General features: G+C 34.0%; 1 protein-coding gene across 5 annotated transcripts in view; it reads left to right on the top strand.

The window, feature by feature from the left end:
• Positions 1 to 18,939, top strand: part of LOC131429417 (sodium/potassium/calcium exchanger Nckx30C) — a 215,301-nt gene that overhangs the window by 147,279 nt on the left and 49,083 nt on the right. For all 5 annotated transcript variants that reach the window (XM_058593512.1, XM_058593513.1, XM_058593515.1 and 2 more), the window contains one exon: positions 11,202 to 11,409. In XM_058593512.1, coding sequence (XP_058449495.1) covers positions 11,202 to 11,409 — 208 coding nt within the window. The remainder of the gene's footprint in view (positions 1 to 11,201; positions 11,410 to 18,939) is intronic.

An 18,939-nucleotide genomic window follows, 5' to 3' on the forward strand; every position in this document is an offset into this window, starting at 1 on the left:
ATTTTCCTGCAGACTTGCTTTTCGTGGCGGACAGCCATGTTCGATGAGGTTTGGCAAAGCCAGTCAAACAATTTTCCTTCGTCCTGGCATTTCCGATACATTCTCATTCTTCGAAAAATGCTCCAAGCAATTTACGAAATCGATACTATTTCCCAACCAGGCAAGCTTTGTTCGAGCCCAAAATGTTGTTTTATTCCGGAAACTGTTTTAGACCAACCGCGATCTTCATAGCTCTCCACCCAGCACAGGTCATGGGTTGTGCTTAGAAGAGGTTTCGAGCTTAAGAATGGTTTTGCTGTTTGGCTTCTTGTAAAAGTCATATGATCCTGTTGATGCTGGTTTATTCTTGGCTTAACCCAAGCGTCATTCAAGAACATCTGTGTAGCGTTTTAGCTCTTGGGTTTTCGCATCCAGAAAAGTCATTTACAATGTTTGTGTCTTTGTACCATTTCATTCATTGCTCAACAAATCTACTTTTTAATAACTTTAGCTGTTTCAAAAACAATAATTTGTGTACTGCAGCTCAAGTACAAAGAAAACCAATCTCAGTATACTTCCCGGAACTCAATTTCCTTCGAAGTTTCGAGCAACACTGAGGTGAATGAGCAATGGGCACTGTAGCTGACCGATTAAACGTTTCCGCAAATAATGGTTAATTTCGATACTATTAATTTTGCTTTCAAAAATCCATCCTCCTTACAAGTGAAGCAGGCTTTTTTCTTCTTTTCTGGCATGACAGACAAATTTCTAACTCAAGAGCAGGGCTTGTATTGTGAATCCTCAAACGAACAAAACAACAAAAAACATCCGCTGTGAACACTTTGTTTGACATTGCTGAGAGACCTATGTTAGAGAGAAACTGGATGCGTGAGAGTATATGCTACTTTGTAGACCTGATCCCTTGCTTGGTAAAGTGCCTGTGCTCTCCATGGCAATGCAATAAAATGAAAGGTTCGTTCTCGTTAGTACTGTAGGAGAATGAAGAACTTTGCTTCACGGTGTGCTACAAGACGCGAAGCAAGGTCATACAGGCTAGGTTTACGGTGTTTTTTTCACTGTAGGTTTACAGAAATCATTTCCGAACGTATTGTTTGCACTCCAAGACCATATTTAATCTCATTTCAAAAATATTTCAAACATTGTATAGCATGAGTTTTACAATTCTAGCCCATTTTCAAAACGATCAATTTGTTTCTTGGGAGTTTACACTGTGTATGTATCCTAAAAAACGTGCTTAATCCACCTATCAGTGAGATGATACCTTTTTTATCAATCCGCATGTGTTTTTTTCATGAATATTCTTCGGTTTTCATGACATTATTTTAATGACCGTCGTTTTAAGCTGCAATTTGACATTTTAATCACTCATTACTCTATCTAAAAAGGTTACAATCGATTAAACTTTTCATGATATGTCGAAATGAGTTCCATTTTAGAATTTACGGTAATTTAAGGTACTTCCAGAGCCGGTATTCAGGAACCAGCATAAACCAAACCGATTCGTATGGCCAAATGACGAATAAATTGCAATAGTTTTGAGTCCAACTTTCAAGCTTTTCGGGATTATCATCTTCTATATCGGTTTGAATTTTAAAAATTCATCCTCCTGTAATTCCAGAATCGGGAGTCAGCATTGAATAAAATTAATTAATTTTGTGTGGGACTATAAGTTTATTTTAATTTGAATTTTTTTCTGAAATTCGATTTGGCTTTATTTGAGAAAACGATTGAGCTTTGAGAAACGATTCGATACTGGAACCGGAATTCTAAAATCGGTGTAGCCGAAGTCAGACAAATTCACCTGATTAGTTTACATTTGTTTCAATATGTTTAAAAATCAGTATAGACATCTTTGAGAAATCGTAGTACGAGTTAAATTGTTGGGTGCCTTCCGAATCGAAAACTGAATACCACTAAAACTGAAATAAGTTTATTTGGTTGTCGACTATTCAAATCAGCAAATCTTAGATGATTCTTAGATATCATTTGAATCTTAGATCGGTTCAGCCATCTACGAGGAAAATAAGTTACACAATTTTAATTTCGTTTCACATATCATCCTGTAGTTCCAGAACCAGAAGTCGGATCCAAACATAATTCAGGAACCTTGTTTAGGAGCATACGAATTTTCATATGAATCAGAGTTTGTAGAAAACGGTTGAGTCATCTTCGAAAATAAGGTAAAAAATTGAGTGAAATTATTTGTCACATACGCATTTGCTAATCTCGACGAACTGATTCAAATGGTATATGGGTGTTTTGTTCTTCCAGCATTTATTGCTGTAAGCAGTTTAAATCAATATAATTATGAAATTGTTCAGAATTCGGAAGTACTGCCATCTTTCCAATATGTCATATTCGAACGATTATGTTGCCAAAAACGAACCGTGCTAAAATTGGTCCGAGGCAAAATGTCATGAAAAATAATGCTGTTCACAGTCTTTTTGGTACTTAGAAACTATTGTATGTAACAGTATAAAAAATCGTGTTTTACATTGCTCCCAAGCCTTTCTTTGCCATACAGCGCTCAGAACTTCTACTGCTGGAGTCGCTTACACAAAAAATTCGATATCTCCGTTAAAAATGGACGGATTTTAACAATCTATGGCTTGTTGGATAGCTATTACCGTGCGGAATCTAAGTCTGAAAACATATTCTGTTTTCAAGGGCAATTGTGACAGATACTGTCAAAAAACTGAAAATTTTGACATAAAACTTCGTATAACTCAAAAAGTAAACATCCGATCTCAAAACCATTCAATAGCGTTCTGGGTGACGGGAAGACCTTTCATTTGCGGCTAGTTTGATCAAAATCGGTCCAGCCATCTCTGAGATCTCGACCTCTTAGTTGACAACACACATACAGACACACACACATACACACACACACACAGACATTTGCTCAGTTCGTCGAGCTGAATCGATTGGTATATGACATTCGGCCCTCCGGGCCTCGGAAAATTTTTCGAAAGTTTGAGCGAATTCTATACCTATTTTTTATATATATAAAAAAAGGTAAAAACACTAAAAGCAATGTTCTTTACCGATTACGTTCTTATGAATTGATTCTTTCATCTTTGCAATTCAAATACTATTCAGAATATGAAATCAGCCAAGTGTATGTAATTTTTCAACATGAAAACGTCCGGTCATATGTTATGACTTTGATCGAAAAATTGTTCGACCATAGCTGATGGGAAATTCTACCTCATCCGATAATTTTCGACTCGGTGTTATCGATATGCTACTTATTTTGATCGATGCAAAGTGATCTTACCGAAAAATCTTTCACTTAAGCAGAAGGAATCAAAAAAAGCACAGTTCCAAATAAAATGTAGCTAAGCTTCATATGAAATCGCAGTTAGATTTTTTTTTGTATATTTTAATTTGGCTCAAATTTTTCATAAGTATTCTTCATGGAACACTTTTCATCATCAGTTTGCCATTTTAACTCAAGTGCTATTTTTTAGAGAAGATAATAATAATAACAATAATAATAATAATAATAATAATAATAATAATAATAATAATAATAATAATAATAATAATAATAATAATAATAATAATAATAATAATAATAATAATAATAACAACAATAATAATAATAATAATAATAATAATATTAATAATAATAATAATATTTATTTACTTTTTGATTCTAAAAAAATTTATTCAATTTCATTTTCTAATGAGATTGTTAATTTCTTACTTTATGTCTCTGGAACATGAGTGAATGAATTTTATACTTCCACGCACTAAGAAAATTTGAATTTTGCATGTGACCTAATCCCTCATACGATAAAATTCATGAGGACCTAAGTTGTCAAATGAGGGAGAACTTCAAATGTAATGACTTGTTGTTAGATTAGCATGAATTTTACTGGTTTCGACTGTAACTTGCACTTCGTCGAGATCACAAAATGTCTGTCTGTGTGTATGTGTGTGTATGTATGTATGTATGTATGTATGTATGTATGTATGTATGTATGTATGTATGTTTGTATGTATGTATGTATGTACCTTATGATCAAAAAAGAACCGGAATTTTCATTTTAAAATTCCTGCGCTTGTCTACTCGGTAAACTTATATTCTCTCAACGTTGGCAACACTTTTATACACATTCTGTCAAATTTTGACGCATATCGTACGATTAGTTTTTGTTTTTTCGTCTATACAAAGAAGTTGAAAAATTTTCGTGTGGCGATTTTTATAACGGATGAAAATTTAGAACAACGTGCGTGCATCAAATTTTGTGTTGCAAATGAATTTAAGTGTTCCAAAACGTTGAAAATGTTAGAAAAGACCTTTGGTGAATCGTGTCTAGGAAAAACACAGGCATACGAGTGGTATAAACGCTTCAAAGGTTGTCGTACAAGCTTGGATCATGATGAGATCCCTGACCGCCCAGCAACATCGCACAGTGGTTTGAATCGACAAAAACGTGAACTTAATTCTCTAGCCGTTAAACCGTTGATCCGATATACATAGTTCCTTTGGAGAACTCATTCACAAAAATATACCTCGTGATTTGATCACAATAAAAAATGTGCAAAGCCTACTACGATAAAAGTTCATTTCAACAACTTTTTTCGCTTAATAGATAGAAAAACGATGTCTTCTACAAAGTTTTAGAACTTCTAACGAGGAAAAACTTTGCCGAAAAAACTATAGGTCTAACGCAAGAAGTTTCGGATATATGAAGCATTTTCGTTTGAAACCACTTAAAATCAATTTTTTGTTCATAACTTTTTTCGCAATTATTTTCAGTGTCTACTGTGTTCGAGACAATTACTAAAAACGTAAAATTACACATTTTTGTTGAAGACTGTGTACGGTTTGGCCTTTTCCCTAAAAAGTTATTTAATATTTAAACTTTTATATACACTAACTTTAACTACTAATAGGAAGCAGGGTCGCAGACCAAAAGGCACATACATATACTTTTTGGAAAGCTTAAATCAAGTAATATAAAGTTACGAAGTGTGTATGGTGTCCTTTTTAAATTGTGTGAATGAGACAACAAAATATAGTGAGCTTTTTTGACCATTTTCTTAGGAAAACTTACATTAATAAAATTGTTTATCTTCATATCATGCGTTTTTTGGTGACATCAACCGATAAGTTACCTTTAGGCAACAACTTTTGCAAGAAAATGCAGTCGAGGTGTAAAAAATAGAGCATTAGTTTTAACATCAGACGAAAGATAAGACTTTTCACTATAGTTTACTATTATGACTTACTCTCAGCGAGTACCGAGTCTTTCGGAATTCCTCTTCAAAGTGAAAGTTGATAGGTATCTTATTAACCGTTATCACAAAAAAATCGCGAGATATTACCGACTTCAGTAGAAAATGTAATAGAATTGAAATAAGCAAACGATTAGTTACAAATTCCCTAAAACCAAACATTTTGTTAATTATTATTCTTTATTCTTAGTTTGTGCACGTTTTTATACTCGAGTTCAGGCATTTTTCTTTAAAAAAAAATGTCTAGACTCATAATTTACATAATTTGATTTGATACTTTACCGTGTGCGCCGTTGAACCACTCACGCATTTTATTGTAATATTATCATCGACCAAATGCTCCAGCATTTGTATTATCAATCAACTCTTTAGTGTTCTTAAAAATAATATGCAGCCCTGCTCTCACCAACAACAACAGTGCATATTTGGAGCAGGACATTTAATATAAAGTTACTTCTTTGTGCTTCATTAGTCAATATACTGTAAAAGTAAAACTAAGCGTCAATTAAATACACGGTCATATTAATTGAAATTAATGTATTCCAATTTATTTTTACATCGATAATGGTTTTGAATCAAATTTTTTATTCAACTGATGTCCATTTCATAGTACTATTTATTTAAAAATCGTGTGAATTTCATTATTTCTTCCAGTGTATGGCTTAATTCATAAGAACGTATTTCGTAGAATCATGTCTTAAGGATTTAACTTTTAAAGCAGGCTAGACTTACACATTTCAACAGATAAAAATTCATCTCGGAAGACTTAAATTTAAACGATTTTTAGGCGTGCTGGTAATGGTGTAAGATATCATCCTTGAAACGAATTGTATTGGATTTAAAAGAACGGATAAGGAATATTCTATTAAAAGGAAGTAAAACTTGTCGAAATTTAATGAGTTAGGATGCTTCTCTAGTTTGTTCAATTGCATACAAGAATGCATCATGAAATTATATTCAATCATAACACCATTGCACCAATGCTACACTAACGACCGATTCCAATTGTTGAACATTTTCTACAAAGTTCCTTTTAATAAACCAAAAATAATCGTTTTAGTAAATGTTTCTGCAATGAAAATGGTCAAAAAAGTTCTCTATATTTTGTTGTCTCATTCACACAATTTAAAAAGGCCACCCTACACACTTCGTAACTTTATATTACTTGATTTAAGCTTTCCAAAAAGTATATGTATGTGCCTTTTGGTCTGCGACCCTGCTTCCTATTAGTAGTTAAAGTTAGTGTATATAAAAGTTTAAATGTTAAATAACTTTTTTGGGAAAAGGCCAAACCGTACACAGTCTTCAACAAAAATGTGTAATTTTACGTTTTTAGTAATTGTCTCGAACACAGTAGACACTGAAAATAATTGCGAAAAGAGTTATGTACAAAAAACTGATTTTAAGTGGTTTCAAACGAAAATGCTTCATATATCCGAAACTTCTTGCGATAGACCTATAGTTTCTTCGGCAAAGTTTTTCCTCGTTAGAAGTTCTAAAACTTTGTAGAAGACATCGTTTTTCTATCTATTAAGCGAAAAAAGTTGTTGAAATGAACTTTTATCGTAGTAGGCTTTGCACATTTTTTATTGTGATCAAATCACGAGGTATATTTTTGTGAATGAGTTCTCCAAAGGAACTATGTATATCGGATCAACGGTTTAACAGCTAGAGAATTAAGTTCACGTTTTTGTCGATTCAAACCACTGTGCATCGAGATCTAGTTTGCAGATCTTGTTAGTTAGTGAATATATAAAACTACTTTGGACTACTGGTCCTCGGTTTCCACTTCCGAAAGCACTGATAATAGTAAAGCACTGATAATAGTAAGTAAAACTTCCAAAAACGGAACTCACTTCGATTTCTCAGCAACGGTAAAGCCGATTTTCACGAATCATGATTCGAATTAAAGCTCTCATTGTCTTTAAATACACTGTGTAATTTCATCCAGATCCGACTTCCGATTCCGGAATTATTGGGCGATGAGTGTCAAAACATTCAAATCGTCATTCAAAATGACGATCAAAAACTGGCACGCGTCGGTACGTGCGGCTTTGCTTCGTTCGCAGCGTGCTTTGTTCAATTTCGTATAGCGTGCAGGATTGCCACATTTAAATCTATATTTTTCAAGTGAAAAAAAAATGTAAATTACTAAATCTTCTATTCAATTTGTACCTACTTGTGTTATTACAAAATCATGATAACGATACTTTTCTAGAAAAGTACACTTATTGCCTTCGTCATATAGAAAGTTTATGCAATCACTTGAAAAATTGACTAGTGAAAATTGGCCCAGAGGGCTAAGTGTCCTATATCATTCGACACAGTTCATCGAGCTGAGCAATGTATGTGTCTGTGCATGTATGTGTGCGAGTATGTGTCAAATAATGTCACACATAAAATAAAAAATAGATTGCTATTAAATTTCATCATGCTTTCATAGGGTAAAGTGTGTTTAAGTTTGCACACCGACGATGCAAGAAAGGGTAAAATTCTTTTAGATTTGGCTCAAATCTGATTCAATTTGTAAGCTATATTAGTTACTTACTAAACGTACCAACTTCGGCTATACTGGTTCTAGGTTCCCGGTTCCAGAAGTAACGGAAATAGTGGTCAAAAAGTCTAAAACGAGACTCGCTCAATTTTCTCAGAAGTAAAGTGTGTTTAATCATTTAGTGCGACGATACAAAATAAAGAAAAATTCCTATTAACTTGACATAACTGTTTATAAATTGGAAAGGTTGTGTTAGTTCATACGCAAAGAAAGTTTCTTATATTACTCAAGATAAAAACACAATATTTTCTCATAGAATCTTCTAGTGATATTTTTGGAAATATAAATAATATGAGAAAGGCATCACTACAACACTAGATGGATTATAAAAGGTTTTTTATTTCAGTAAATTGCATGTAATGGAATTTAAGACACAATATTGAATGTTCTTCCAAGTAAATTTGTGTGAACTGTGTCGCTCCATTTATGCATCTAATAAGATGTATAATCACAGAGTTTTTTCGAAGTGTGCAGCATTCCGTTCTTCCGCTTTCACTTGCTTTAACAATGGAACATTATCTCTAAAAGTATTATATTCTTAACAAAAAATTGTATACTGTTTTATTGTTTTATTTTCGCGTCTGACAGTACTTCAAAGAGCCACTGCTCAAAATTTGATCATTTTTTGTTCAATGGACTACTGTTCGCCCTTTAAGTATCAATTACAATAAACGTGTGTATTTATTCTGAGATTTTTAATTCATTTAATTCTTTGGAAGTATAAGAATTTAAAGTACAAGGAAGATTTAAGAGCAATGATATTTCAATAACCATCCTACTATAATTATCACGTGGTTGTCAGATTACACAGATGTTCCATACTTTATCATCTATGACGGGAATGAAACGGCTTTCACAATAAAATATATCAGCGTTTATCGAGATAAAAAGAATATTAGAGGAACTTTACTTCACGAACAGTAATTATCAAAAATGGCCAAAGAATGAAGCATTCATGAGAAACTATTATGTTTAATCAATGCTAAATCATGCACTTTACAAGTTTGCTGGAAAATATTGCTACACCTTCAAACCTGAACCCATAAAATGCTAGTTCGCTAAATGATCTGATATTCGTATGCTAATTCCTTCAATAATTAATGTCGGCAGTTGGGTCAACCAGCTGTCTCCAGCAGAATTTCGCCATCTGCCGTTTGGTGCTGAAAACCTGGCCAACTTCCAAGCACAGCGACCTCGTTGTGTTGCGGTCTGGCCACGTCCAAATTTAATTTACACTCAAATATTAGACATTGGTGAAAACTTTCTTTCGGGTACCATTTGTAGAGAAAACTTTTATCGATGGTTTCCATCTGGAAAATAAATCCAAAGAAACCAGGAAATCGTGACAGAGGTGGTAGCTTTAATATTCCGAGTTTGTATGAGCATTAGAAATATTTTGATAATCTTAGCTGACAATCACAATCGCTATAAATAACATTCCAAAATTTTGCTATTGTGATGAAGAAGTGAATTATTTTTTTTATATGCAAGGTTGCGAACTGTTCCTAGTATACTTGGGCAGCTCAATAGGAAATGTACAAACACAGTCACAGAGCCTCTGCTCACATCTGTCCACTATACATCAGTCACCGCTGAAGCTAGATTTATGAAGTAGCAACAACACATAAATTAAATGCTCCCAGCGGTGTTAGCAACGACAAATGATTTTCACCGGACTGTGCAGAGGAGCTCAATTTATTTCCCAGAGGGAACGTTGGAAATGTAAATTAATTTACGTGTGGGTTATTTGAGGCAGCTAAAACAAATCAGTTTTACTCGTGCTGAAATGTTCGCAGTTCTTTAACAGACAATGAAAATATTAATCTATCTTTTTTCCTACTTTAATATACATTCTGCAATAGTAGACTTTATCTAGAGCCAAAAATGCGTTGTGCCGCCAAATAGATTTTTAATTATTAGACTAAATTTTCGAAATGGCAATGCAACGAAAGTCATTTTTTTGCACTATGTCTTATAAGTCATCCGTAGAAAACAACTCCGAACCATAGTCAAATGGAAACGATTCGAAATAAAAATTGTATGTTTGTGTCGAACTATTAATAAGTTTTGCTCTCATCTTTTTTGTGACAGTAATACATTAATTTTTGGACTAAAAAATCAATTAATCGTAAACAACGGCTTTTGTTGTACAACATTTAGGTTTTGTGTCTATGTTGTGTAGAAAAAAAGTAAATCAATGTATGCAAATAAAATTCACTAATTGCATTTTCGTTTATTAATTCGTCGGCACTGTTGGGAGCGTCTATTTTTTACTTGTAGGTATGTTGAAGGCATTGTCAGTTCTAGTTCACGCTCCTTGTTCTACATTGGTCGCAGTTGCTAGTTGTGGTCGATGATAAAAGTGCTTTGTTGTTACAAATTCCATTAAGGCTGTAGATGTTGTTTTGTCAGCATTCCATAGTGAGTAGTAGATTGTTGAATATATTCTCTAGTTGCCAACCGAATTTCAAAGGTGAAAGGCGTTTTGCGTGGATGATTTGTGCTCTGACCTGGTGCATTCGCTGAAAATTACCAAGCGGTTTCCACGTTTATCACTCAACTCTTTGCATGAAATGATACCCGAAACTTTCGACTTTCAAACAGAATAGTGATATCAAAGAAAATCTTTTTAATCACATCACAATAATCGAAAGAGAGAGTGATTAAAGAGAAACTGTCACTTGCTTATACGCCCTAATGAAAAATCAACCGAGAATTGAGAGTCTCTCTTTGTTTACTTTCTCTTTCGACTATGTCTGCGTTATTGTACAAACGTTTGTTGCATATTGGGTACTGTTTGCAGCATGGGAATATTGTCTTTCATTCTACACGAATATTTTGTAAGTGCACGTGGAAATTAAGGAGATATTAACAAAATCGAAAGTAAACAAAGATAAACTCTCAAACTGTTTATATATAACATCCATGTGTTACTATAGATGACAAATAATAACAAAACAACTGATAATAACAAAAATATTTCTGACTATCTAAAATACTTTTGTAGGACTTAATGACCTGTTTAGTAAGTGGTTGAAAAAATAGATTTTTCATAAAAACGGTGATGTTTGTCTGACAGAGTATCTAAAAAACGCTTGTTTTTCTTTCGTAAATAAACTAAATCGTAAATCGTTGATCAGGCCAGACACAGCTGGCCTACTATTACGCTAAGACCACGACCGCTTGACCTTTGCAGTATTCATTTCTAGTCAGATTTAAGAAACTTTCATTTTTGTCTCGAATTAAGTACACATATTATTATTTTTATATGCTTTTGCTGCTTGACCGCATTTATAGAAATTCGGCAGAAAGTGCTGAAACCGTTACCCTCATACTCTTTTGATGCTGCGACGATAACTAATCAGTGAATTGCTCCTTCTCTTTCATTTATTGCTTCCAGGGAAATGCAGCCAATTCGTCAGAAACGTCGATGGCAACGCAGCCGGGCGGCTCGGTGACGTCGAGGGCGGCCTCCGAGAGCCGATCGGGGCCGCCCGGTTCTAGTAGTGGTAGTGTACCGATTAATCAGCATCAATCCGCAACCGGGGCCAAATTCCGACATGGTCTGCTGCAACTGATGATCCACACGATAGACCCATTGCACGATGGTAAGTCCATAACGTGACTACTGCTTCTGTGTGCGCTGCTGCCAGCATAGTTCGTGTTGCCTAGAGCATATTTATGAGCAACTTAATGCCGAATGGGCAAAACAAAAAAAATACTAGAACTCAGAACGAATCAATCATAAATATTGCGATGTTGGATGTTTGTCTATTACACATACAAATACCAGCACACAGACAGAGTGGGGAAAAATGGAAACAAATGCTGCCAAGCACGTTTAAACATGAGCTTATAAAGTATAGTTTTGTTCCGAGATGCTATTTGAAATTTCTATTAATCAACCGATCTATATTACCACCTTCGAATCAATTTATTGCTATCAATTTATGTGCTCATGTACAACAATAGTTTCGATATTTGTGGCTCTCATTTTCCCCCACTTGAATTGATCAGACATAAGCTCAATATCCACGTAAATCATTCTCATAAATAACATTGCACCCAATGATTTACGAAGCATATTGAACATTCTATTATATAAATTTTGCTAAAGTAAGATTGATATGTTTGCCATTTATGGTTAAAAGAAGTAGAATGTGGAATTCGTTGATAGTGTTGCCAACTTCTGTAGACTCGTTTATTCATGGCTATTGCAACCAAACGTTACTGTTTCGAGTTATGTTAGAACTAATATCCTATCTATAAAGTTCTGTTGAATGCACAATGTTTAATATTCGATGTTTTGTTTGATTTGACCTTCGTATTTTGAGTCGTCGTTGCAGTACTGCTCAGCGAAATGTTTTTTTTTGTAGAATTTTTATCGCGTGTGTACTAGAAATATATGTTTATGCTTCGGATCACTGTTCTTTATATATCGTAGTCGTACGGGTTATGCACAAACGCACTTGTGCAGCAACTATTTCATCTTCAAGGCGTAATGATTTATGGATTCCATTTATTAGAAACCTTCATTTTCAACTATGTATATCTACAGCTCGATAAGAAACAAGGACATTAACCTATTGACAGAGCTGCCATTCTGTCTACAGAATTATCTTTTGCTGATTTTGAATGATTTTATCCGAAATATTACTTACCTGATGAACAGAAAGTTTCATAGCAAAGTGTAGTGACTCCAACGTAGGATATTGCGATGCCAGAAGCGCTTTTAACCTATTTGACTAACGGAAGTTGTGATCTAACGCTATTGTACCATTGGTCATCTCATTAGAAGATTCAAGCAATACCGCACAAAAAATAGTTCGAAAATTGTTTAATACTATTGTTGTAGCGACGCGAAAACTCGAAGCGATTGCACCTATTTTCATCTCACCTATAAGCACAGAGAACAGACAGCCAAGCTAGTACAAACTTTTTCAGAAAAGCTGTGTAAAACGTACAAGTAAAAACCCGGTAAAAATCACCGTTGCGCACGACTTTGCACGTATGGATTACCATTGTATGAAAGCTCGAAAGCAAGAGCCCATAAGGGATTACTGGGCTATTCAAAGCGCCTCTACAGGAGAATTGCTACTTGCTTTTCAAAACAACCGTTAAATTTCTTACACAATTTGAAATCTCTAGATGAATGTCTGTTTTCACACACATAGATAAATGAGATCATTAGTTTAACGCCCAAAAAGAAATGGTTCAATTTCGACCATGGTTTCCTCTTTATACTCGTTCGGATAAAAAGCGGGACTGATAAGCGTTTTCGAGATATTTTTGGTTATCTTACACTGCTGAGACGTTAATCATATATTGCTGATCATATTCCCGATGACATGGGGCATGCATAATGTTGTTATCTTTAGTAAAACTCGATATTCGTGATCAAGAACTTATCTCTGTTATCGATTTATTGTCAGATCATTCAAAATTATCATAAAAGTTTAACGCGACTAGTTTTGAAATTTTTATAGACACCCCGAGTAAAGTCAAACATCAAAAAGAAAACAAATCGAAATCTGATTCTCGCTTTCGAAAGTAAACTTACTAGGTAAATGATTTGTGGAACTCCAAAAATAAAAATATTTAAAGCAACAACTTATTGAATGTGTTAAAGATAAAGCAAAGTCTTGGTATTACATTCCTTTTGAAGAATTTTACCTTTCTGTTTCAACAGACTTCGCAGCCGATTCCTAGCGTACAGAATCATTGCATGGCTAGTACTATGGATCCTACTGACACTATGAACCCTTCCAGGTCGGGGTTCGAACATATGACAACTGGCTTGTAAGACCAGCGGCGTATTCATTGAACCACGCGTGCATTAAAGATAAACTAATTTTAAAAGGCGATATAAAAATGCAAAAGCAAATAGCAACAGATCAATTATTGCTTCAATCTTATGTTACACAGTTCGAAATAATCTTGTGATTTTGCATCTTATAAGATGCACATAAATGGAGCGTCATATTTCACACAGACTTATATTCAAGAACATGTAAAATTGTGTGATTCGAAAATTATCGAAAAAAAACAACAGATGATCGATAGCTACAGTGCGGCTTGAGCCGAGAACTATTAGATCACAACGCACGCCGCTAATCATCTAAACCTAAAAGCACATATGTGTTTTATGAATAATTGGTAGCCGAATGCAAATTACACTCGGAATCAGCAAAATTCTGTACGAAAGGAATATTGCGTCACTTGACAATGTGATTTTTGATCCATGCTTTTGAAGGCGTGATGTTCAATGAACAAGTTGAAAGACGGCTTTTTCAGCTATGCAATTCTTCCTTCAGGAAAAAAAAACGTTCTCGACCGCTAAAGTCAATGAATCGTTCCGAAATTTTCACAGAATAATCTAAACTTATTTTCAGTTGAGTTTTTTTGATAATCACCATTACCGTTTTTGAGAAAATCAGATTTAAAGTGTAAAAATAGTCCTCTGAAATACCCTAAAATACACTGGCCTCAGTCCTTAAGGGCGGGTAGGGTCTAACACTTTAGAAAAATCATTTATTATTTTCTGTATATTTTCTTATAGTAAAACATTTAAAGAATTTTCTGTGAAATTTTCAAGCCTATTGGAACGAAACTCTGGAAGTTATTGACCTTTATCTATGGCTATCTCATTCTACGAAGAAGCAAGAGCTCGGCGCAAAGGCCCAAGATTTCTACTTCGATTGACTTGACTTGACAAAACTTGACAAAACATTCTTGAAATGTTTCGTTATAATAAATTATAAAAGAAGAAATATGATTTTTTGAAAATGTTAGACCCTAAGAGCTCCCTGAAGTAATTAATTGATTCCATTGATTTTACAAACAACGCGTTTCTCTCGAAAGCAGGTTTTGAAAGTCCGTGTCCATCGTCATTCAAAAACTACTGCACCATTTTTTTCAAATTTTGCCCACACTTTGTACATATAAAAAACCAGACCCCAACGTTTACCTTTTTGTTGTTTGTTACTTTGGGGAGGTTTAACAGCTACAAAATGGTGGATTTTTTCGTAAAAAATCGTAGTTTTCACTTCGAACAACTACCAAAATTAAAAAAAAAATCAAACAGAAACTTTGGGGGCTAGAAAAACTTCTACTTTAATTATGCTGCATTCATTTGTTCACTTCTGATTAGTCTGCGCTGAGATACAGTGGACACCGCAAATCATGATTTTTAAGAAGCGTTCTCAAAAATACCTCTTCACCGACTTATTTCTCAATATTTTTTCACGAAAAAATTACAAAATGTTGTTCAAATGATGCTTTTTCTCATGCAAAACATTTGAATTTATTTTGTTGAACGATAATTCTGGAAATAATTCCCAAAAATGATGCTTTTTTCATCGTTTAGACCCTACCACCCCCTTAAGTATCGGCATTTATGGTCATATGACGTCGCAAAATTAATGTGAGTTCAATTTCAAAGTAGTTTGACCATTATTTTCGGTACTTCCAGAAATAGTATCGGTATAGCGAAAGTGTTTTTGTTTTGTGCTTCAACCAACAAGTCCTTTAAATCACATCAATTTACAATTAAAAGATTTTTTAATATGCGAATTACAAATAATTTTGTTTTTACAGTACAATGGTTTTTATATGAGGAAAGACAAAAAACAAAACATTTGATCACCAAACCCGTTCTGAAAAACCCGGAGTAGTCATCTCATATACGAAAATCATTAGTTAGAGTGAGATCTGCTGTCTCTGGTCCATAGATTACCCTTTGATGTAGGATGAAAATAGGTGCATTCACTTCGAGTTTTCTCGTTGCTACAATAACCGTATTGGACAATTTTCGAACCATTCATATCGAACTGTATTTTACTCTGTGAACTTTGAGAAGATACCACGACCCATTGTATCCGATTTCATCACAATTCGTTGATTGAAAGTCGAGTAAACGGCATAATAATGTGGCGGCTCTACTAATGAGATGACTATTGGTACAATAGCCCTAGGATGTTCAAACAGCACCTCATAGTTACAGTCAATCATGAATAAAATCACTGCAGTAATTGAATCACTAGTTGTTAGTACATTTCATTACATTCATTTACTGATTTTCGAGTTATCAACATAAAAAAATAACAAGGTTATGTGCCCTAGCACAAAATTTGGCTAACCCCTAAATGACCAAACCTGCATCGGCCAGAAATAGTCGAAAACACGCTTTCGTTCGGCACGTCAAAAAAGACATTGCGCTCCGTAAGTAGCCTATAATTCCTTTTAAAGACGGTTTAGTTTCATTCTACTAACCGCTCAAAAACCAAACTTTAACTAAACTTTTTTAATTTATAGCCCATTTTATAGAAGCAAAATGTGTGTGCGTTTCAATTAGACAGCATATTTTTACTGTGTAAGCGTTTTACACTACGTTTATCATTTCTGTGCGAAGCATCTTTTCTTGTGAAATTTTGTGAACTTATTTCTGGCGAGATATCAAAAATTCTAAGTCGTGTAACGTAAGTATTAAAACTAACAATTTACACAGATTTAAGTCTCAAAATTTGCATACATATATAAGCTCCACTTCATTTATGAACCTGATTAATATAATGCATCCGAAGGAGAAAAAGTAATGTTGATTCAATGAGCTATTCCAGTTTACAAGTTTGTTCTCAATTCGAGCTGAAAACTGAAAACAACATATAAATAATGATATAAAAACCAGGTTCAAAACTGACTCGATTTTCAGTTCAACAACGTTGAAACTAGGTTCGAAACTAGCTTCAAACAAACGATTTGACAGCAGTTAGGGTGGAAACTGGGTCAAGTTTGACATCAAGCAAAAACGACATTAGTTTTTTGTAACGGTTTGCTGTTGTTTTCTTTCCTATAAAATTAATGTGAAAATTGAGTGTTCTTCATAATAAAAGAAAATGTGTTGTTATTCTACGCGAATTAGAAGTATTCTACTGGTAATTAGCGTATATGTAGAAAAATTAAGTAGAAACTTCCAAAGTTCTTCAGTGAAACTAGTTTAACGGGGCTCCAACTCATATTGAAAATAGCTCAAAATGGATTTCTTTCTGTCGGGTTTGTTGAAGGAATAAAATGGCGAGCGTTTCACTGGCCTGTTACAAAATCGGCAAAAATTGTAGAGACAATAAATAACGAAATTGCCATCTTATCAGCCCGGCTCATACCCACAGCAATCGGCCATTGTTTTATGTATTTATTTATTTATTTGTCGTCAATCAAAAGTAGACCATAAGGATAATTACAATAATCGTCTTAAATTTGTAAACTATTCTAAATAGATTCTAAATAGATGTATAATTTATTATGAGTTAAATAATAATAATTGGCTTACCGAATAGAACTGAAATATTGCTTTAGTTTGTTTTTTGACATAGTGAAATCGACTGCTTCTGAATGCTTGTTGTATACAGACATCAATTGATTTATTGGCCCATTTTTCGCATAGTTTGTTCGCTGGTGGTTTGTAATAAAAATATTTCGATTTCTTAAACGCCGAGATGGTATGTAAAAATTTAGATTGGACAGGAGTTGACTGGAATCTATGCGATTCGAGACAATGTCATTTACAAATGAGACCATTGAAAATTCTCTGCGTTCTTTTAATGTTTGAATACTTATTAGCATACAGCGGACTTTATATGACGGAAGAGGAAGTCTTGTCCAACCTAATTTACGAAGTGCAAATAACAAAAATTGTTTTTGAACTGATTCTATTCGATCTTCCCATGTGATTAAGTAAGGTGACCAAACTAAGCTACAGTATTCTAGTACTGACCGAACATAGGCAATGTATAATGTTTTAATTGTATACGGATCGTGAAAACAGTAACAAAATCGTTTTATGAATCCTAGCATGTTATTGGCTCTGTTTATGATTGTATTATAATGGTCAACAAAAGTCATTTTAGAATCTAGTATTATTCCTAAGTCCCTAATTCTTTCGCATTTTTGAACTGTTTGACTTCCAAGAGTAAGTATCAAGTCAGGTGTATTTCGTTTTTTACTGAATGTTATTCTACTGCATTTTTTCACATTTAGTTGAAGAAGACTTTTGTTACACCATGTATAAAAAGAAAGAATTTCTTCTTGATAAACCTTGGCATCCTCACTTTTCTCTATTTCTAAAAATAGTTTTATATCGTCAGCATATATTAGAATTTTTATTTTTTTTAAAAGAAAGGAAATGTCGTTAACAAACAAGATAAATAAAAGAGGACCTAAATGAGATCCCTGGGGGACCCCGGAACTGACGTGAATGGGGCTCGACTTTTTACCCTTGAATTTTACAATTTGTTGACGATTTGTTAGATAAGATTCCAACCAATTAAGAAGACCTGGTAAGATTCCCAATTTCTGTAATTTGAACATAAGCATGGGTATGTCAACACGATCGAATGCTTTGCTGAAATCTGTATAAAGAGCTTCAATGTAATTTCCCTTGTCCATAGCGGTCAGGGTATAGTGGACGAATTCAAGCAAATTAGTAGTAGTGGAACGTCCTTTGAAAAATCCATGTTGCATGTGAGTAATTCTATTTTTTATTTGACTAAAGAGTTTGTCATTAACGATCGCTTCAAAGAGCTTCGGAATGCAAGAAAGAATAGCAATCCCGCGATAGTTGCATATGTCTGCTTTTTTCCCATTTTTGAAAATTGGTATAAGGAAAGAGTTTTTCCACGTTTCTGGAAAAACTCCAGACTGAAGCGAATTATTAAAAAGCCAGCACAAAGGGGTTGCAAGATCTAATGCTAATTTTTTCATAAATATGGGTGGAATCCCATCAGGTCCGGCACTTTTAGAGATATCTAATTTGTTTAGGGCATCTATTATGTCTAGCACTTCGATTTGATTTACATTAATATCTTCAGTAAACTCTGGAAAGAAATTAAAATATTCACGATCGCGGTCATCTTCAGAAAACTTCTTGTAGATTTGTTGAAAAAATTTAGCGAAAAGATTACAAATTTCTTGTGAGTTATTACCAATGTTTTCCTGTAGATACATTCTTGACGGAAAGTTTTCTGATTTCAATTTGTTTCTAACATAACTAAAGAATTTTTTTGGGCAAGACTTTATTTCCTGTTCAGTTCTTGAGTTATACTCTTTGAATGCAGTATCAATTGCTGAACTTAGTTGGTCAC

The sequence above is a fragment of the Malaya genurostris genome, chromosome 2, assembly GCF_030247185.1.
Source record: "Malaya genurostris strain Urasoe2022 chromosome 2, Malgen_1.1, whole genome shotgun sequence".
NCBI lineage: Eukaryota > Metazoa > Arthropoda > Insecta > Diptera > Culicidae > Malaya > Malaya genurostris.